Source organism: Lactuca saligna, chromosome 1 (genome assembly GCF_052625555.1).
Source record: "Lactuca saligna cultivar CGN05327 chromosome 1, ASM5262555v1, whole genome shotgun sequence".
Classification (NCBI taxonomy): domain Eukaryota; kingdom Viridiplantae; phylum Streptophyta; class Magnoliopsida; order Asterales; family Asteraceae; genus Lactuca; species Lactuca saligna.
The window spans coordinates 169,818,660-169,841,980 of NC_136417.1; the positions used below are offsets into that span (position 1 = coordinate 169,818,660).

The 23,321-nt window shown below is 33.6% G+C and overlaps 1 protein-coding gene across 1 annotated transcript in view; it reads left to right on the forward strand.

The window, feature by feature from the left end:
- The window catches only part of LOC145045995 (formin-like protein 3), a 32,115-nt gene extending 13,068 nt beyond the window's left edge, over positions 1-19,047 (forward strand). Inside the window, exons 4-13 of the mRNA XM_078994280.1 lie at positions 199-240; positions 335-415; positions 538-588; positions 750-819; positions 1,631-1,701; positions 2,137-2,208; positions 2,328-2,444; positions 16,491-16,556; positions 16,688-16,754; positions 18,716-19,047. Coding sequence (XP_078850406.1) covers positions 199-240; positions 335-415; positions 538-588; positions 750-819; positions 1,631-1,701; positions 2,137-2,208; positions 2,328-2,444; positions 16,491-16,556; positions 16,688-16,754; positions 18,716-18,951 — 873 coding nt within the window. The 3' untranslated portion in view covers positions 18,952-19,047. The remainder of the gene's footprint in view (positions 1-198; positions 241-334; positions 416-537; positions 589-749; positions 820-1,630; positions 1,702-2,136; positions 2,209-2,327; positions 2,445-16,490; positions 16,557-16,687; positions 16,755-18,715) is intronic.
- The last annotated feature ends 4,274 nt before the right edge of the window (positions 19,048-23,321 follow it).

A 23,321-nucleotide genomic window follows, 5' to 3' on the forward strand; every position in this document is an offset into this window, starting at 1 on the left:
TTTCGTAAAATTTTATAATCAAATGCAAATAGGTTCAAAAAGGTTGTTTCTAAAAGGTTGCATTAGGTTCTTTTTGTACTAGTGATGCATTAAGAGTTTACATGTATGATTCCATTGAGATGCTTACCAAACATCCCTTTGGCAACTTATTGTCTACTATATATGTTCCCAAGACTTAATCATACTTCTATATCTCAGAGCTACATGGGAGACAAGGAAATGCTTGGAGAGCGTGCTCAGGTATTGTTAATTAGTCATAAATTGGAAGTATTATTAATTAATCATAGAAAGATGTAATTCCTTACCTAAGGGATTATGATATTTGGTCTTTTAGTTTGTCTTGGAGTGTTCGAAGATCCCAGGGATAGGGACAAAACTACTACTACTCAAGATGAAATTTACTCTTACCAATCAGGTAAAGATTCTTAAAGTAATATCTTTCTTACAATTAACATGAATTTTTTTTTAAGGTTTAGGTGGAAAATACCACAATGATTAATGTGTATTTTTTAATATCTTAACTTTAATTAATTGCAGGTTAATGAAATTACAAGAAACCTGAACATAGTTAAAGAGGCTACTAAAGAGGTAACTTGTATCTTCAATTTTTGAATATGATATTTTACTTTGATAATCAACTTGTTTTTACTCTGCCTTGTTGCCAGAGTTGTTTTCACGAAATTTTTTGTCGTTCTTCAAAAACAACTTGCCTATATTATAAATTCTTAATTTTCACCTACATAATTTAGATCATGGAATCACAAAAGTTGGCTAGCATAATGAAGGAATATGATCATATATTAGAACAGAGACAAAGAGGTAAACTATGGTGTGTGTGTGTATATATATATATATATATATATATATATATATATATATATATATATATATATATATATATATATATATGAGACCATGCTAATTTTGTAAGATATGTGGATGCGATCCTAGCCACTCATCTTTGGGAGATATATATATATATATATATATATATATATATATATATATATATATATATATATATATATATATATATTGCAAAATAAAAGGAAAAATCTAAAAATAATTTTTTTTAAAATATTATTTTCATTATTTAATTTATCCAATAAAAATAAATAACTAAATCACAGTTTTTTTCGAAATATGAGTGAAATATTATAATAGAATATTACATTGTAAATAATCAAATCGAATTTTTAAAATGTTAAATTACTCTAATATTTTTCTAAAATATCCAATAAAATTGGTAGATATGCTAAAAAATTCTACTTAAATTGTTACATTTGTTAGAATATTCTAATGTTCTATTAGAATTTTTTTTAATATTTGTAGTTTAATATCTTAGTAGAATATTATAATATTTTTAAAATTCGTTTTGAATATTTTCAGTATAACAGTGAATTAGAATATTTCACGTATATTTTGAAAAAAAACGGTAATTTTTTTTATTTTTATATATTTTTAATTTTTTTGGATAAAAGAAATGACGAATTTTATTGGATATTTTAGTAGAATATTTTGCATTTTAAAAATATTTGTTTTATCTTCAAAATGAATGATTATATGATAAAGTCCCCACATCTTACAAAATATGATGATCTCACAAAAACCTAACCCTATACCATTGCAGGACATCTTCATGGACTTTGGCTTAATAATATTCGTAAATTAAAGGAGACGGATGTATTTCTTTTATACAAGGTAAATAAAGCTTGTTGAACTTTAAATTTTTTTTTTTTTTTGTCATATTAGCTATACTAGCTATGTATTAATTAAATTAATTAAACTAAAGGTGATACTAACCGAACCCCTAGATATGAATATATTTTTTCGTGGGCCCCATTATGTTTTTCTTATAGTTTAAGGTAACCTCTAGAAAAATAATTACAACAAACTTAAAACTGTGATAGCCACTTTCTCTTGTATATGTGAGTTGGAACCAAGAGAATCTAGTATGTTGTACTCATGTAAACCAAGTTCAATTTGGTTGCAAGGGAAAGAGAACGAATTGGAGGCAATCAAAGAAGATAACATGCATTTGCTATATTTTTAGTAAATTTGATGTCACTTTAAGTTGTCATGTTGTGATTTTGTACATGTACTTAAAACTACTATCGCCGCTTACAAATTATATAGGAGGGTGTGGAGAAAGAAGCATCTTGGTTTGATTTTGACAAAGATCTGATTAACTTGGATGTTGCCTCTAAGGTAAATCATATACTTTAATGATAGGTTTCAAATGTTGGTAACTAATGGGGATGCCTAATGTTGACTTGTATTTTTTATTTATTTGTTTGTTTGGGAATCCACAATGAACCATATATAAGATAAATATTCAAGATTTACGTGATTCCAAGTCTACAATACTCAAAGAAGTTTTGAAGGCTCAACAAGAACTCAATTCTTCCGCCAGTGACAGTGGTGTATCTACTGGAGTCCATGAGGTATGTACATATTTACGTTTTTAAAGGAAAAATATATTAAAGTATAGAAAAACATCATCCAAAGACCGGATAAGGTACGTGACAATATACTATACAGATAACACACAAGGAAAAAGAAATCAAGCAAAACTATGAATATAAAAGAACTATCACTAAAATGAGAACGTCACCAATGCAAGAGTATACTGAGTAACATTTTGGTGAATGTGGGGGTAGGGGTGAGATAGAAGTTATTTTTTTTTAACGAAATACCTAAATTTGACTCTTGTGAGATTTGAAATTGAGAGATATTCCACTTTGGAGTGTTTAAATCTCAATAGAATGAGTGACCAAAAATCGGCTAACCTGATAGTGGTTTGGGATGCAAGATTGATTCAACTGAATTGAGCTTTTAGTTATAAATTGAACCTGTAAATTCAACCTTGTTCACCAACGTATTGATAATAATTATACACGGGAAAAATAAAACAGAGGAAAAACAAGGAAGTGTAATAATAGGGAAAAAGAATCGTTACTAGAAAATTGCTAGTTTACTAAAAAAATGAGAACGAAAACTCAATGAAAAATATCAGAAACGTTTACCCAACTTATACCACATAAAACAAATCATGATCTAACTAAGATATTTAAAATAGGAACGTTTTTTAGAAAATGCCTCTAGGACTAATTTTGTCCCAGATTCGAAACTATCCTTACATTCCCCCCTAATTCATAATACATCAGTTCCTTCACTCCCAACAACTCCATCAACTCTACAAACTTATTTATTCGTAATGATTTTTTGAGTATGCCAGCGTGTTGCACTTTTGTCTTAATGTGCATCACTTTAATTTCAACCTTCTCTACACACTCTTATATAAAATGGTATTTGGTATCAATGTGTTTGTTTCTACCATGGAACATTGGGTTCTTCATAAGATCCAATGTTGTCATTATATCTACACTTAACATAGTAGATGAAATGTTATACCCGTTAACTCACCCAACAACCTTCGTATCCATATTACTTGACATGTCTCACTTTTAGAAGTCATGAATTCAGCTTCACATGATGATAAAGCTACATATTTTTTTCCATGAAGCCCATGTGATCAGGTTGTGCATGTTTTGCTACGCCTACCATTCACATCTCTTGCTAAATCATTATCAATGTAACCAGTTACTAGCATTTCTTGACCTCCATGTGTGTAAATCAACCGATTACATGTGGATCCTTCACATACCTCATGATATGCTTAAAAACTTTAAGGGGTTTCTTAGTAGGTTTTTCCATAAAAGGACTCACCAAACTAGAGAATATGACATATTTGGCTGAGTATGTGTGAGTTGTCTCAAACCACCAACAATGATCCTATACGTCTTGGGATCTATTAATTCTCCTTCTTCATATTTTGTTAACTCATGTCTTGGTTTCGTAGGGTATCTACAAAGGTTACAATCATGTATACTAGCTTTTTTTAGCATTGTTTTTTCATAAGTTGTTTGTATCAATGTAATCCGCCCTTCACATCGACTTACTTTGATTCCCATATATATGTCAAAAGCCAAAAATCATTCATTTCAAACTCTTTTATCATTTGTTATTTAAACAATTTCAAATCGTTATCACGACTTCCGATAACAATTATATCATCAACATATACGCCGTCTATAAGAATAATTCATTTCTTGTTTTTTGTGTAAACAACATACTCTTATAGACATCTTTTAAAATTTAATTTTTTCAAATATTCTTACAACATTGACTTCCAAGCCCTCGGTGCAAGCATAAACTATACAAGGCTTTCGATAATTTGTAGACTTTTCTTGGTTAAATATTCTTTGTGAATCCTTCCAGTTGTGAAATGTAAACCTCCTCTTCCAAATTACCAAATAAAAATGTTGGCTTTACATCAATATAATGTACCTTCTAACACCTTTTGCTGATAAGCCAAGCATAAGGTGTATAATTTCAATTCGAGCAACTAGAGCAAATACCTCATGAAAATCGATCTCGAGTTTCAGTACACAACCTTTGACAACTAGCCTTGCTTTGTGCTTTACAATATTCCCATTTTGATCTCTCTTGAGCTTGAAGACCCAATTAAGTCCGATGGTTTTTCTCCCATGCTTGAAAGACCCAAACTTTCGTATTTTTGAAAGACCCAAACTTTCATAATTCACATTGTCATTACTCCAAAACATGCTATTTGCATATTCATAAAAGCAATATTTTACATTGATAAAGGGAATTACAAACTATTGGATACAAACCTTCTATTACAAAGTCTTATATATATTACATAACTACCCAGGATATTGTAATTTATACAAACATAAAAAGTAGTACAAAAGTACTATTACAAACTATTCTACATCTTTCAATAGTATGTAAACATACTAGTTACTTATCACCTACAATTGTTAAACATTGATAGGGTAAGCGGTGACGCTTAGTGAGTTCAAAAATAGATACAATATAATGTTATGCCATATATATACTTCAATGTGGCAAAAGCAAAGAGGAACAACAAGATCTATGTGAGATCAGGTGTCAAGCGTTCATATCAATCAAAGACATTATTCAAAGATATTTTTTTCAATTCTTGATATACATCAATAAAGCTTTGGCCTAAATGGCATAAAAGACATGCAATTTCTGATTAACATCTTGTTAGATTTCAGGCTTATAGTTCTATCTAACCATTTGCCAATGCCATAGAATAGAAGTCATTCTCTTACGGAGACATGCTCTACATGGCCAGAGGCTGCGTACCAGTACCAATGTCAATCTAAGTCCTTTCACTGATCACATGGTCAAAGGTATTACAATTGCTATAAACATAGCGAATAACACGAGAAAATAACTCAGAATGATAATACTGAAAAGCACATAGTACATATAACACATAACATACAATTGTTCCTATATATTGAACTCACCTTAAGTTAACCGGGGGTTAAAATAGTAATTTGGACAACACTTCGACTTTAAATATGTCTCTCTATGTTGAAAACCGAGAGCTTGATTGAAAACCGGGCTCTGCAAAGGTAGGGCTTCAAAACAAAAAAGATAAAATTTTCGGGCTTCTCGGGCGTCTCGGGACGTGTTTCGGGTGCTAAAATTGATACCGGGGCTTCGGGAAAAGTCAAAATAGTGAAAATATGGAAAAAGGGGCCAAAAATGGAAAATTTCCAATTCTAGCCGGGAGGGTTCGCACCCTCCTATATATAGGGGTGAGGTTCGGATCCGGAGGGGCAGGTGGCAGCAGCAGCGAAGGCCACGCAATAGCCGGAGCAAGGTTCAGTGGCCAGATGTCGCACCCGCGAGGCGGCCAGGTGCGAGGTTCGGAGGGGTGACAAGGAGCGAAGCGTCAACAGCTCGTAGGCGAGACTTGGCTCACCTCGTACACGCCACGTATGCGACACTCAGAAGGCTCCGGTTGGACCTCCCTTCGGTCCTATCACAGTCTGACATGCGTTGCTTCTCTGATTGGGCCACGACCTCGGTGATGCAGCAACTTCGTGCGAAGTGACGTGGCAGCGACGAGGTCTCCGGTGGCTGGTACTGTTCATGCGAAAATCTCGAAAATTGAGCCCTGAACTTCTAGAATCCATAACATTCGCATATGAGCTCCGGTTTTGACGTTATTTATATGCACGCGTAGCTAAAATTACGCTCTACAACTTTCGTTTAGACTTCGTCGGCTAATTTTGACTTTATTTTTAATATTATTATTTTTAACAGACCGGGACAGGAAAATCCGTTAAAAATTCATAACTTCTTCATCCGACATCCGTTTTTGTTAGACTTTTTACCGTTGTACTACATATGATGAGACCTTCTATTCTTGTTTAGGATGTATCGGTCAAATATTTCTCGATCTAAAATTCGAGTTTTTAGCTGTCTACTACTAAGTTGAAACTTCAAAAAATCATAACTTCCTCATATGAAGTCAGATTTTGGCGTTCTTTTTATCGAATTTCTCATTTTAACGAATACCAGGACTTTCATTTAGATTACTAAGGCTAAAAAGTAGTTTATCAAAAACTCACTTTTTACGTCATTCGGCGCCGTGCCGGTTTTGTCGCGGATCTTCGGTTGGTCATAAATTTTTCGTTATAACTCGGATTTTGACGAGGTTTTCGCCTACAAGTTTCTAATGAGGTTCTCTACAACATCAAATAATAAAATTTTACTTATTTAAACTTGCTAAATTTCACTATTTGGATTTTAATTGGAATCTCATAAGACTTCCAATATTTTCTGAGTGATTCTAAACATACTTTTACTTCATTTCTAGTAAAAACCATCTGTTAGAACTCAACACTCAATTTTACATTATATTTCACAATTTTATTCATTACAAAACACGATTTCAAAATGTGTATGTTACAAATACCTCCTCTTTTTGAGGATTTCGTACCCGCAATTACATCGATTAAAATAAATGGGGATATTTTGCTTTTATCTCATTCTTATTTTCCCAAGTATAGTTTGGGCCACGATGGTGTTTCCACTTGACAAACACTAATTCTACTTCTTTATTGCTTAGCTTAGTTGTTCTTTCATTCACGATTTCTTCAGGCTCTTCTACATATCTTAACTTATTATCCAATTTCACTTCGGATAATGGAACTGTCTCATCGTAGATGCTCAAGCATTTGCGCAGATAACTTACATGGAACACATGATGAATACCCGCCAAATCTTCAGGCAATTCTAAGCGGTAAGCTTGCTTTCCAATTCTCTGGATGATTTTGAAAGGACCAACAAATCTAGGACTCAACTTTCCTTTCTTCCCAAATCGCATAAGGCCTTTCCATGGGGATACCTTCAGCATCATGAAATCACCCACTTGAAATTCTATAGGTCATCTTCTCTTTTCCGTATAGGACTTCTGTCGATCCTGGGCTGCTTTCATTCTTTCTCGTACGATTTGAATCTTATCGGTGGTGTCTTGAATCATTTTAGGGCCTCCAAGGATCTTCTGTCCTACATCACGCCAACATAACGGCGTACGACATTTGCGACCATATAATGCTTCATATGGTGGCATTTTGATTGAAGTGTGGTAACTGTTATTATACGAAAATTCGACAAGAGGTAAGTATTTATCCCAGTTACCACCGAACTCCAAAACACATGAACGAAACATATCTTCTACTGTCTGGATTGTTCTCTCAGTGTGACCATCTGTCTGAGGATGATAAGCGGTGCTGAGAGTAACTCGAGATCCTAATTCATGCTTCATTCTCACCCAAAAGTGAGGAGTGAAACGAGTATCACAGTCGGACATAATCTATAGTGGCGCATCATGACTTGCCACAATTTCGTCTAGGTAAGTTACATGTATTTCTCCAATGGAGTCGTTTCACATGTGGCGAGAATATATGCATCCTTCATCAGCCGGTCAATAATTATTCAAAGGTTATCATTCACAGTTTTCTTCTCCTCTTTCAAGGTATTAAATGTATAAGCCAGATAAGTAGAATATCCCTTCGATATAATTTACGAGTTTTTAAGAAAGAGATTTATTACTTTCACCGTAGACATAAACAGAATCTTCCCTTCCGATAGGGATGCATCTCATCTCCTTCTAGAACAAGAGATTTGTGTGGTTCTTTAACAACCATTCCATGTCGAGAATAATATCAAAGATAGGAATTAGGTTAGCAGGAAGATTATAACTTTCAATTCCTATAACACTAACTCTATAGGCTTTATCAGCAAGTAATGATATATTTCTTATGTTATGTATGTGAAATTATTGGGCAATTGCGTAACAAGAAATTTGAAAAGAATATGCGAATTTATAAGGTACGAAAGAATCTGAGGCATTGAAATCAAATAAGATGTGAGTAGATCTAGAGTTTACGAGAAAATTACTAGTCACAACATTCGAGTTTTAACTTACTTCCTTTGTGGTAATCTAAATGTATGATATTTAGCTTTTTGTTTGCCAAACGATTGTCAAATTCTTCAAACTTCCTAATTACTGGCGGTGTTCAAATTTGCACCCGCTCTTCATTCTTTATTGAACATTCGATCCTAATCTTTAAGTTAAAAACTCAATTCTCATTGCAGACTCCTACTCCTTCTTGGTTTATAGACTAAACCCAAGATAAGGTCTTTACTTTTGCTATAACGACAACTCGAATGGTCATATTCTAATGACCTTTGATTTCATCTCGCATAAGACACATAACGATCCAAAATCTTGTATTAGAATCACATCGAATAAATTGAGCTGATAGAATAAAGAAAATGAAAAGAGTTTGATCAACACGTAGATGCTTTGGAACATAAAGAATAGCACCACGTATCTCTAATTCGTGCTTTCAGACCTATATATCTTTTAGCTTTTGGCACCTCCTCCTTTTTAGTTGGAGTACTCTTTGATTGTTGAACGGCAACTTGAATCCCCTCCATTTGATTAGTAAGTGTAGGGCGGATACATTTCTTGTGGCCAGTAACACCACATAGCAAGTCACATCTCTGGCTAATGATTGCTCAATTCTTTAATGAAGAATGTTATATTTCTATCGACTATCTCGACAATATACTTCTTCAGTATTCCTACTGATGTTTTGTCACTATATAAGACATGGTTCTCTGAACCAATTAACTCCTTTCGTGGATTTATACTAATCGGACTCGATTCTTTATGACATTAAGATTTGAACGATAATTATCTTCTTAGTCATTACCGAAACGAAGGTAATGACACACATGAATAAAACGAAATCATTTACTAGTTTCTTGGTAACATTGTGACTTTTCCTGATCCAAGTCTGAGTCATGTGCTTCCAGTAGTATAGGCCTCTACTACTATTCACACCTACTCATACTCGTCCCAAGTATTGTCTCGCAGTTCCCAAGTCACCATTCAAAATTTTCACCAAGCAACTTATCACACATGAACGTGTTCAAAAAAATACGTACAACAGTTTCTCCTAGACTCAACTAGGGTTTTCAGGTTTCTATCAAACATATATTGGATTACCTATACTCGCCTTCTAGGATTCTTCTCATGCATATGATCGATTTAATATATTCTAATACTTTTCCATAGGTCAATAGAAATTTTACTTCCATTTCTTCATACTAATTCTTTCTTGAGTAGTGTCTACTTACAAGACACACTATTCGAAAATTTACTTTAGCAGCACGGAGATAAACAGTCTTCTACTACCTGCATCATCTTCTAACTCATGAAATCCATCATACACTTTTGTTCATTTCATTATTCTTCCTTGACATCGTTATTCTTGTATCTGAGTAAGTCTAAGTCTATTTCATAGGAGTCTATCCTAAGAAGTCTGCATCTTAGCTGCATCTCAACAAGCTTTACTAGCTTCAACTTGGTTCTCTATCATTCCTGACTACAACATCTCTTCATAAAATACTATGGGTGTATTTCTTCTTCCATTAAGCATTCTACCTTACTTAAACAAGTAAGTTGATTAACCATTTACCACTAAATGACTCAATTCACCATCCCAATCGTGTATGTTAAAGTCGGCTTAACACACAATGGAAATTTATATCACAAAGTCTTGGCCTATTGAGTCTAAAAACTTCATTAGCCTTTCTTTTGATCTTCATTTAATTCTTCTAAATCTTGCACAACATTCATTGTGATACTACCGAAGTACTGATTACCGTTTTTGGTTCTTTTGACTCTATTAAACAATCACTTCTTCAATCTGAACAGCGGTAGAACAACTTCGTGGATTTGTACCAACACATTTATCTTGCCCAAACATGTTTCAAACACACATCTTTCTTCCGAAGATGTTATTATATATCAAACATACTTTAAATGTATATTACCACTCTATTTGTATTTATACACTTATTACGATAATAATTCATATTTATTATTTTACGATATCTCGCGATCGGTTATTTATAAACTTATCGATGTCAACTGTCATAAGTTTCTTTATTACTTCGAAAAATTCTATTATGAAAATTCTTAAAATTTTCTAAACCATGGTCGGCAACAGACCTTAAGCTTTCTCACATAATAGAATATAAGGTATATCTCTTCTCTATATTCATTTATCATTTAGCACGTAATAGAATAAAGGCATATCTCTTCTCTATATTCATTTATCATTTAGCACGTAACAGAATATAAGGCATACCTCTTCTCTATATTCATTTATCATTTAGAACATAATAGAATATAAGGCATATCTCCTCTTAATATTCTAGTGCTTGCCTCCATTAGGTATTCAACCTAAAATATATCGTATCATCTTTACTTAATAATTCTTGTTTAAGTTTAGAAATTCTTAAAATTTCTAGTTCACTTAAACTAATTTTCTTAAAATTATGAAGTAACTTAATATCTTAGAATACTAGGGTTTATCACTACCCAATCTCGCACTTAAATATTTCCTATGGTTTGTATCCATATACTTATTACGAATCAGTTCATATATTGAGCTTCCAACAGTTTAAGTCTAAATATCAATCCTTGATATTTAGTTCACTTAAACCATTGCTCTGATACCATGGTTGAAAGACCCCAACTTTCGTATTTTTGAAAGACCCAAACTTTCATATTTCACATTATCATTACTCCAAAACATGCTATTTGCATATTCATAAAAGCAATATTTTACATTGATAAAGGGAATTACAAACTATTGGATACAAACCTTCTATTACAAAGTGTTATATATATTACATAACTACCCAGGATATTGTAATTTATACAAACATAAAAAGTAGTACAAAAGTACTATTACAAACTATTCTACATCTTTCAATAGTATGTAAACATACTAGTTACTTATCACCTACAATTGTTAAACATTGATAGGGTAAGCGGTGACGCTTAGTGAGTTCAAAAATAGATACAATATAATGTTATGCCATAGATATACTTCAATGTGGCAAAAGCAAAGAGGAACAACAAGATGTATGTGAGATCAGGTGTCAAGCGTTCATATCAATCAAAGACATTATTCAAAGATATTCTTTTCAATTCTTGATATACATCAATAAAGCTTTGGCCCAAATGGCGCAGAAGACATGCAATTTCTGATTAACATCTTGTTAGATTTCAGGCTTATAGTCCTATCTAACCATTTGCCAATGCCATAGAATAGAAGTCATTCTCTTACGGAGACATGCTCTACATGGCCAGAGGCTACGTACCAGTACCAATGTGAATCTAAGTCCTTTCACTGATCACATAGTCAAAGGTATTACAATTGCTATAAACATAGCGAATAACACGAGAAAATAACTCAGAATGATAATACTGAAAAGCACATAGCACATATAACACATAACATACAATTGTTCCTATATATTGAACTCACCTTAAGCTAATCGGGGGTTAAAAAAGTAATTTGGACAACACTTCGGCTTTAAATATGTCTCTCTATGTTGAAAACCGAGAGCTTGATTGAAAACCGGGCTCTGCAAAGGTAGGGCTTCAAAACAAAAAAGATAAAATTTTCGGGCTTCTCGGGCGTCTCGGGACGTGTTTCGGGTGCTAAAATTGATATCGGGGCTTCGGGAAAAGTCAAAATAGTGAAAATATGGAAAAAGGGGCCAAAAATGGAAATTTTCCAATTCTAGCAGGGAGGGTTCGCACCCTCCTATATATAGGGGTGAGGTTCGGATCCGGAGGGGCAGGTGGCAGCAGCAGCGAAGGCCACGCAGCAGCCGGAGCGAGGTTCAGTGGCCAGATGTCGCACCCACGAGGCGGCCAGGTGCGAGGTTCGGAGGGGTGACAAGGAGCGAAGCGTCAGCAGCTCGTAGGCGAGACGTGGCTCACCTCGTACACGCCGCGTATGCGACACTCAGAAGGCTCTAGTTGGACCTCCCTTCGGTCCTATCACAGTCCGACACGCATTGCTTCTCTGATTGGGCCACAACCTCGGTGACGCTGCAACTTCGTGCGAAGTGACGTGGCAGCGATGAGGTCTCCGGTGGCTGGTACTGTTAATGCGAAAATCTCAGAAATTGAGCCCCGATCTTCTAAAATCCATAACTTTCGTATACGAGCTCCATTTTTGAAGTTCTTTATATGCACGCGTAGCTAAAATTACGCTTTACAACTTTCGTTTAGACTTCGTCGGCTAATTTTGACTTTATTTTTAATATTATTATTTTTAACAGACCGGGATAGGAAAATCCGTTAAAAATTCATAACTTCTTCATCCGACATCCGTTTTCGTTAGACTTTTTACCGTTGTACTACATATGATGAGACCTTCGATTCTTGTTTACGATGTATCGGTCAAATATTGCTCGATCTAAAATTCAAGTTTTTAGTCTTCTACTGCTAAGTTGAAACTTCGAAAAATCATAACTTCCTCATACGAAGTCAGATTTTGGCGTTCTTTTTATCGAATTTTTCGGTTTAACGAATACTATGACTTTTATTTAGATTACTAAGGCTAAAAAGTAGTTTATCAAAAACTCACTTTTTACGTCATTTGGTGCCGTGCCGGTTTTGTCACGGATCTTCGGTTGGTCATAACTTCTTCGTTATAACTCGGATTTTGACGAGGTTTTCACCTACAAGTTTCTAACGAGATTCTCTACAACATCAAATAATAAAATTTTACTTATTTAAACTTGCTAAATTTCACTATTTGGCTTTTAATTGGAATCTTATAAGACTTCCAATATTTTCTGAGTGATTCTAAACATAGTTTTACTTCATTTCTAGTAAAAACCATCTGTTAGACCTCAACAGTCAATTTTACATAATATTTCAAAATTTTATTCATTACAAAATACGATTTCAAGATGTGTATGTTACAATGCCCCATGTACTTTTTCTTTCTATAACATCTAATTCATTTTTTGTAGCTTTTTTGTATCATAATATGTCTTGGGTTCACATTTAAAATTAATTGTTCACAATATTGATAAATATCATTATGTGTTCGATACCTTAGTCGGGTATCAATAGCAATTTAATATTTGCCAAATTTATTTGAGCTTGGAAAACCATCTGGTGTAGTGGTGGAAACTTGAGGGCTTAAATGAGCTCTCTTGTTCCACACATGGTCATCTTCTTCATAACATCTTTTGTTTGAATTTTCATGTTCAAGAGTCTCACTTATTATGAACCGTTAAAGGTTTAAATCTCACCTGGAATGGACTCTAGTATTACTTCTTTTTCCCATGTCCACTTTGAGTCTTCTTAAAAGTGTGCATCCATAGTAACACAAATTGTCCTTGTATATGGATCAATAAGTTTGTAATATTTTCATCCTTTTCAATGCCTAGATACACCATCTTGCTTCTTCTATCTTCTAGTCTTTTTAGGCGTTCGATTAGTGTTCTTACATATACAATGAAGCAAAAATCTCTCAAGTACTCGATTTGTGGTTTCCGTCCTATCCACATCTCATATAGGGCGGAGTCATTAAGTGCTTTTGTGCTCAATCTATTGAGTATGTAGGCTTAATGGAACACTTCTTCTTCCTACAACACTTCAGGTACGTGCATGGTTTTAAGATTACTTTTTGTTATCTCAATTATAATACGATTTCGTCCTACTAAAACTCCATTTAGTTGTGGAGAATATTTTAACGTGTAATTCCAATTAAAACCTATTTATTTGGAATATGAGATGAATTTACTTGAGATGAACTACCCCCACGATCAGTATCTACTGTCTTTACTTTCTCTCCAACTTATGTTTGCACTTTCTTTTTCAATTTATTAACAACGTGTAGAGCTTCATTTTACGTTTTTATAATATAAATCCACATTAGTTTGGTGTAGTCATCTACCAATAGCGAGAAATAACTCTTTTCGGCTAGTATGGGTGGAGAGATAGGACCACATCAGTTACTATGCACGAGCTCTAGCCTTTTTGATGCTTTAAAAGATGTAATTGTTGGATAGGGATTTTGAGTTTCCTTCCCACCAAGAAACCTTCTCATAAACGAGTGAGTATTTGATTTTTGTCAAAACAACAACAAAGTAGTTGTCTAACATTAGTTGAGTGTAGTCAAATTCACGTATACTAGCATGCTAACACCGTATCTAATTAGTAGCTTCTCCAAGTACACATTATGATTTAGTTTCACTCAAGGATAGTTTATAGTGTCTCTTTTCTGATTTGTTTACCTTTATGAGAAGGTGGTTCTTGTCATTGTGGATCCATATGAATAAGTCATGCATAACGTCATCATCCCCTGTTCTTACTAGTTGACCCAAACTAATGATGTTACTACACAATCTTGGTATGTAGTAGACACTATGTAGTGATTGTTTTTCACCATTCTTACATTGAAATATGATTGGCCTTTGCCTTCAGTTCGTACCTTGGAACCATCTCCAGATATGACATAACCTTGAATTGACTAATTGAGATCACGAATGTTGGTTTTGTCCTTATTCATATTCTTACTTGGTCCTTTCTTATGGTACTAAACCTTTGAATGGTTTGCATTACTTCTACGCGGTGTCAATTTTTGATTGAATATTTTTCATTTAAAAGCACTTCTTATATGATCTTGATCTCGTGATTGCTTCCAAAAGCAAGTCTGGTTCATTATCAGCTTAACCTTGCACAAAATTCACTTCTTCATTTCTTTCTTTTCATGGATTTGTAAATTTTGTTGCATACTACACAAAATCTTGGCAATTTTAGCATTGGGTTTTTCTTTTGTCTCAATTTTAATTGGTTTCGCGAGTGTTCTCTCGATCCGGGTTATTACCATCTCTTTTTTAGCATCCACTGTATCCACTACCTCTACCTCTACATATTCCACAGCCTCGAGAATTGTTGGAATTTCCTTGGTTTTTCTTGTTAGAGGAGCATAATTGATCTTGACTATGTTTCTTAATTCATTCGGTCCATTCTTGGTGGGTAAGTAAGAGTTTCTTTTCTTGGACTTTAACATAGTATCCAACTATGTGAATTGTTTAATGGTTGAGGCATTTTACACAAATCTGGAAGACTCTGCTCTTAGAATCTTCTTGACCACAACAGATTCATCTATATTGTATCCTAATTAAGGATCGAATGTTGTTGACAATGTAACATAAATTTCTAGAAAAATCACGAACTGTCTCCGACTCCTTCATGGTCAACACCTCAAATTTTGCTTTTAGGGTTTGTATCTTTACTGTCCTTACGCGATCAACACCCATGTAAAGAGTTTTGAGTGTGCCCCAAGTTTTTTTGATGTCTACTTCTCCATTAATGACAACAAAATTTCATCTGGAATCTCATGGAAGATGATAGCTGTCATAGCCCCATCCTTTTATGCACAAATATAATTTTGTTGCATCACGGCCTTCATCTTTATTGCTCAAATAACATAATTGCTCCTAGTCAAAAAGGGTATTGGAGAGAAAATGAGCCTTCTTTCTTTTGGCCTTCCATATTGATGATAGAGGATGAATCTCGGTTTGCTTTGATACCAAATATAACCTCAACCTCTTAATTCAACCTTGTTCACAAGATATTGATAAGAATTGCATGTATGAATAATAAAATAGAGGAAAAACAGGAAGAGTAAGAAAGAAAATTGTTTGTTTACTAAGAAACGGGAATGAAAACTGAATGAAAACCACCATAAATGTTTACCTTTACTTATTCTACTTAAAAATCTTCTCTTCTAACTCAAATACTTAAAATAGAAAAGTTTTTACCAAAATACTAATTTTATCCTAAATTTTGAATTATCCTAACATCAATTTTATAACATAAGATTAACGTTGGTTTTTCATCTTTTGGAAAGAGAAATAATTTGTACACAACATTATTTATGCGTACACAACAACTTGTGGTTTAAAATGATGTATGATACAACTATATAAAACATAAATTATTGTGTACAAATCACTTCCTTTTTAGAAAGCTTAGTTTTGCAAAGATTTGAAATAAAAGCACACTAGTAACCTTTTAGGGATGGAAGGCCCGAGATATTCCCTATGTTAGAAAAATTGACTTGCATAGGGTTTAATGTTTACACTCATTGTCCAAAAAAATATTGGTTTGGTGGAGATGTTATATTTCCAAAAATAATACAAATGCATGTCTTAATGTATCTCCTTAATGTCTCCAGGCGTTGAAGACCTTTCTTGATGATGCTGAACGACACCCATCTATTACCTACTTCTTTGATGACGTGGTAAGTCTTTATTAAGTCCTTTATTTATTATATCTTAGTTATTGGTTCACTACCCACTGTCAACATCTACATAAGAAAGACAAAAAAAATAGAGTTTACTCTATAACAAAGCATATAAATATGTTCTGCAGAAACAAGATGCAGACTCACTTTTGGCTTATTTTAAAGCCGATCCCGAACATAATTCTTGGACAACAGGTTAGTTGTAGTTTTAGGTGTCAATTTCTTAATTCCTCCGCATAAATAGCTTTTCTTAATGTCTATAGTATATCTGGTGTCAATATCATAGTTCTCACAATAGTAATCCTAGACAAAAGTAGAATGTATCGTGTGAGAGACTCTTCTCCACATAAATTTCCACGAATATGATCTTTTGTGGTAAAAATGGGTTTTGAGTCTACATGAATGGAGTAAATATATAGTTACTAGGATGTATAGAACTAGTTATTTTTTGAACCGTAAAGCTTTATTAAATGACAAGAAAGGAGCTAGCAAGAAAAATAAAAACCACACCAACTTATCCACCTTACCAATCTTACTTCTTTTGTTTTGAATAATGAATAATTTTTATTATCAACCCCTCACGAGATATTGGAGGGAAGAATTTAAATTCTTTTTACATATTATAATTATAAATTAATTAATAGATGCCAACATGGGAAACTCGTCAGTTAGTCTAATCTAAAATGGGTCCTCTACTTTAATTAGAAACCGTTTATTAAAAGGCAATGTATGACAAAGCCAAAAAAATCTTTGGTAGATTGAATCATCCTTTCAGTTTTCGTCAGACACATCACAACATGATGTCGATGTCGTGTTTTTAACTAATATGAAAACGAACTAATTAAAAAGTGATAAACACGAAAAGACACACCAAAGATAACATACTTAAAAATTAATTAATTTAATTAATATTTAATCATACATAACAAACAAATAAATATTAAATCGTATCAATTTCGTGCTGAATTTTAAACACCTATACAAATGGATATCGGGTTTTTAACACTTGTCACGATTAAAACATTAAATTTCGGCTTCTTCCTAATTTTGTTTCTGTTTCCTTTATTTTTGTTGTGTTGTGTAATTAATTGCAACACCTAAAATAATCCATCGGCATTGGGTTTAGAGGTGTTGAAGCTTGAAATAGCACGAAAACATTCGGCTACACCAAAAAACAGTAACAACTATCACATTCAAACTCTTGCCTTAAACTTTTTGAGGTATCATCCTTCAGCACCTTTGATGATAGCCTCCAGACCTTTTCGAATATTTTCATAGCCATCCAACCAATAAAAAGTGTGATCAACATTCTCCACCATATTATTGCAAATAATTAAAAAAACAAAAAAGAAAAAAAAAAGTATTCAAAACAATCATATAGCGCTGACTGTATACTTTAATTAGCATCGAACTGTTCCACCTGGTAGAAACAAAACTACTGTATACTTCAATTAACGACTTAACGTTCATAACCAGAAATCCTCTTTTTTCCTATGAAAAAAAATTCCAATCCATGGATTTTCCAACACTCTTTATTCCTCTTCTTCTATATATACTCTAAGATTTCGCCTCAATTCACAATTAATTGTCATATTGCTTATCTGGTCAGCGAATTGGCTGCTTTTGTTCGTATATAAGCTGAACATGTTGGAAATACTCCTTGTATATATGAACTCTTAGCTTGACAAATTAATCAGAAGGCAAAATGGGTTTGTACATGTTTGGAACTATACGTTTGCATACATGCAAACCGGAGAGAGAGCATCAAGATCTTGAAATGTAATCTGTCATCTATCTCAAAATTTACAAACTACATATATCGAAGAGATATATAAAGGAAAGAATTTGAAAAAATTCTTGGATATATACCAACTCAACTACCTAGACAACTAAATATGGCAAACACAAAGCCATCATTCTTGATAAAACAAAAGCATATAAAACTGCACATGCACCTTCAACCTATAAAACGGATTGGCAACGTCGCGGGGCATGTTCCTAGTTATGTAAAGAAACCTGACATATACTCCAAAGTTATCTTGTTTGATTTAGTTCTTTCTTCTCTAATGTTCAAACTCGTTAAATAGAGAAGTATAATTCAATCTGTTGGCTAGTACTTGTTTGTAGTGTCATATTTTGTTGTGTTTGTTTTGCAGTTTTAGGTTTTATTAGGGCGTTTATTGTGTTGTTCAAGTCCCAAGCCAGTGAGTTGGAACGCGAACGTGCTGAGATGCGAGAAGCGGAGCGTAGGAGACAAGAAGTGGCTGAGCGTGTAAGAAAGGAGGAGGAATTTGCTGCAGAACCTGTGGCCTTGAGGGTGTTTGTGTTGTTGTCAGTAGCACTAGTAAAGGCATTTGACATTTATTTCAGACCACGTCAAAGATGGTGGTGATATAATTAAAAAAAAAAAAAAAAAACGTTTGAGGGTTTGAAGTAAATTGTCTTCTGTATTTTAATATATCTAATCGATCAGAATTAATTTTTTAATATCCGTATTTTTAATTTAACATGTCTTGTTTGTTTGTTTAATTAATTTAATATTATTTAATAATTTATTTAGTATCATTAATTGTTTTATATTCTATATATTATTAATATTATTCATTTTTGTTTGAGCAAAATTAAAATATTTTTCCTGGTATTCATCTTTATTACGTTTTCTGTATATCGAATAATCCTAAATGATTCTTTATTATAAGTTGTTCATAAGCATTTTTGGTTTTTTATAAACGCAAATTAATTATCGGTGAATATTAATCTAAAACATAATAAAGATTCAAATTAATAATTAACACAATGTAAGTTGATAAGAATGTAAACACATATAAAGCAATGGTTAACAGTAAAAACTTCAAAATGATGATACGTAAACAAAAAGACGCACTCACTACAGTCGATAAAAGTTCAGAATATCGTTGCTAATACCTTTAGTGACGATCCATCGTTGCTAAATGTAGCATCCGGGTTTTCAGAGGTATTATGGTGTAGATTAATCTTGTGATTAAAGGAGATACTCGACGAGTTGAGGGTCCAACTCGTTGAGTCGAGTCGGGTTTCCCCCTTGGATATAATGAGTGGACTCGACGAGTCCGAGGAGGGGGACTCGCCGAGTAGGCGCTGTTTAGAGAAACTCTAATTTCTGGAGTTTGGGACCTATTTAAAGACCCTTATGGCCTCCATTTGCGGTCGCTTCACCCTTGAGAAACCCTAGAGAGCAGAGAGATCGTTTGTGGTACAAGAGGAAGGCTAACTCACCATTTCTTGTGTGTTTTAGCAAGAAGGAAGGAGGTAGAACCAACTAGGCGGATTGTGGAGCTTGGATCTGTGTTGTTCTCACATAGATACACGTTTTGAGTTACAAGTTCCTTCCCATTTCGTGTATTTGATAGATTCCTTGAATCTAGGGTTTCCTTTGTACAATTTTGAGTTATATTGTGAAGCATGTGAGGTCCCTTTGAGTATAGATGATAGATATGGACCTTGAGAGGTCCAAAAGGTCCCAAGCTTCCAGCTTTATGAGCTTTCATGAGAGCTTTGAGAGTAAAACCTCATTTAAATGGTTAATTCTTGATTTTTGGTCTTATAAGCATTGCATGAACGTAAATTTTGAACCTTTATGTGACTTTCGAGTGTTACAAGGTTGGATCCACTGGTTGGTGAAGCAGATCTGACCTCAAGAGATCTTTTGAGAGTTTTAATGGGAGGAACTCGCCGAGCCCATAAGGGACTTGACGAGTTGAGTCGGGTTGCCCCGCGACTCGCGATCTGTGACAACCCGTGGAGTATTAGGGTTGACTTAGCGAGTCAAGTCAGGACCAGGGGTGAAGAGGACAAACATGTACTCACCGAGTCACTCTAGTGCACTCGGCGAGTCCGATCAATGTTGACTGTGACTTTTGTTGACTTTTAAGGTTTAGTAAATGTTTTGACTTATGAGCCATTAGAGGGGTAGAATGGTCTTTTACCCTTCTTAGATAACTTATAGAGAGGGTTTGGTCTAGCCTTTAGAAGTTGTATTAATTAGAGAAATTATTTTTATGATTAGGCAGAGGCTAGCGCAATATTTAAGAGTACGAGGTTTACCGAGTATCCAAGGTGAGTCTTCTCACTATACTTTACCTTAAGTAGGTAACCAAAGTTATGTGATAGATTATCTTGTATGCTATCTATGTGACGTATTGCACTGCATTATTTCTATGTGATTTATGCCGTGTGTATATCAGAGTATATCAGAGTTAGAACCGGAAGGTTCGCAGAGTTAGGACCAGAAGGTCCACAGAGTTAGGGCCCAAGGGCCCACAAAGTTACAGCCTCGAGTGACTAGTATGTATTATGTGTGGTATTTTGGAGAACTCACTAAGCTTCGTGCTTACCGTGTTATGTGTTATGTGTTTCAGGTTTTCTCAGAATCATAGGACTGCACCGGCTCGATTGTACACACCAGATGAAGAGTTATGTTTTGAGGATCCTTGTTTATTATGCAATTGAATATGGAGTTATGTTTTGTAAATTAAACAAAAATGAGATTTCTACAAAAAGCGTTTTAAGAATTAAACGATTATTTTAAATGAAAAATTGTTTTGAAATTTATGGTGTTACACTAAATGGTCACCGCTGTTGGCTCGCCGCTAATGCTTCAAATGTTGCTGCTAATTCTTACCGTCCCTGCTAAGGATACGTTGCCACTGTGCTGCCACTAATACTATCTGTCACCACTAATTGTAATTTTTTTAACAGTTTTTTGAAACCATTCCTTCTATATACAAAACAGACATTATAAAAATATAAAAATTATTACAAAATATTAATTGCATAAAATAGTTCCAAAACATTAAAATTTAATAATGTATTCCAAATTATTAATCCAAACGTAGTGCAAACATATGTTATGATCCCGACAAAACATTACATAAATCCTAAAAGTAGTTTCTCATCATCATCGCTCCGCTCGTTTTCTCTAGTATAATTTGGTGGTGGCAACGATCAAAACCATTACCGAAGTGTTGCACTACATGCCGAATCTTTTAGCATTGTTTGAAGTATATCCAACTATAAAAGAAACAACATAATCTTATAAGTTAAAGCAATTTACAAAAATATTATTAGCCGATTGAATATAAAACAAAACAAAGGCAAACACGTAAAACGAATATAAACTAAATAAATCAAAAACTTTTTTGCTAGTTACCATGTCGTGGAAGTTGGCTCTCCACGTCGTGGGCACTGCCTACACAAAAACTGATTTAAACAGAAAAATTAACATTTTATGGTTTTTATCCCACAAAAAGGATCGATTAACTGATATCAATTAAAACTCTAACTGAACAACTATTCTTTGACAACGGCGCCAAAAATTTGTTGTGTATTTTATATGTATACGCTTTTGAAAGCTTCAAAATTTATAATCCTTATTTATTCGACTACAATAAAACAAAAATTAGGCAATTTATATAGTCGCGTAGTAGTGTAGTAAAGTATGTGTGGCATCGATCACGATGAATGGATTTAATTTGGAAATTAAAATTACTAAAACTTAATCTAATTATTATAACAAAAACTAATGAAAAGATATTTTTATCTGGTTTTGCAAGTTCAGAAAAACTTAATTTACAATTAACTAGAAAGCAACTAAAAACAAGTTTTAACAAGATAATTAAGACACTTTCGTTTAGTTTCGAATCCCCAACATTTTCTTATGAGTAATTTAAAGTATAGATTACTTCTATTGGGTATGAATTTTATAATCACTAATTGTCATGGTCAGACTAATTAGCTTACTTGAATTTTGTTGGGTTTTAAGTACTATAACACTCCTATGGTGCACATACAATCCTAGATGTTTTAGATCTAAGTTTTCTCTAATTATACATGCAATTTCATTTTCCAAAGCTTATACCCTAACTAGCACGCAATTGGAGATGTACAAAATAAAAACTAGTTAGAAGAATACATCTTATTTGTAGCTTGTAGTTCTTGGCCTTTCAAAAGCTTAGCACCTCAAATGTGACGCCTCTAATGTGTCACAAACACCAAAAACAAGAGGAGGCTTAAGGGAGAGAGAGGCTAAGAAGTAGAAAATCAGTCATGGTTCTCCTTTAGGATGCCTTAGCCGATTTCAGGTGTTAAGGGGATACTTTTATAGCGTGGGATTGCTAGGGTTTCTTCCATGCAAACCCTAATTCACCATGACTCTTCATATTTCTTAGGCCCTTTGGATTAAACCTTCATGGACTCTTATATAGGTTTAGCCTATCCCTAATCAACATTGATCATTAGCCTAAACTATAAGTATTAGTGATTTACTTAATCAGTCCCCGCAAATTTAGTCAGTCTTTTTTATCACTAAATTAATTCCAAATTACTTCTTGATCAATACTAATTAAATAATATGATTTCTCAATTAATATATTATTCATATAATATATTAATAAATCACAAATAACCTCTTTCTCAAATATCCACCATGTCAAGTTGCTCCAGAGAAGGCAATCTAAAAGGATCATGCTACTATCGAGTCAAATACATACCAATTATAGTTAAGGGCTTAAACACCTAATCTAACAATCACCCACTTGGATAAGTCTAATAACTATAACTGTCAATGTAACTTCTAAAACCAATTAGCAATTGTAGCTCTTAAAAGCCGATGTTGAACTTTGACCTAGTCAATGTGTAACACCGTGAAATTTCAAAACAAGTTTTCATTTTAATTTAATAAAAATACTCCAATCACAATTATCAAAAACATGTATCAATTGTTTT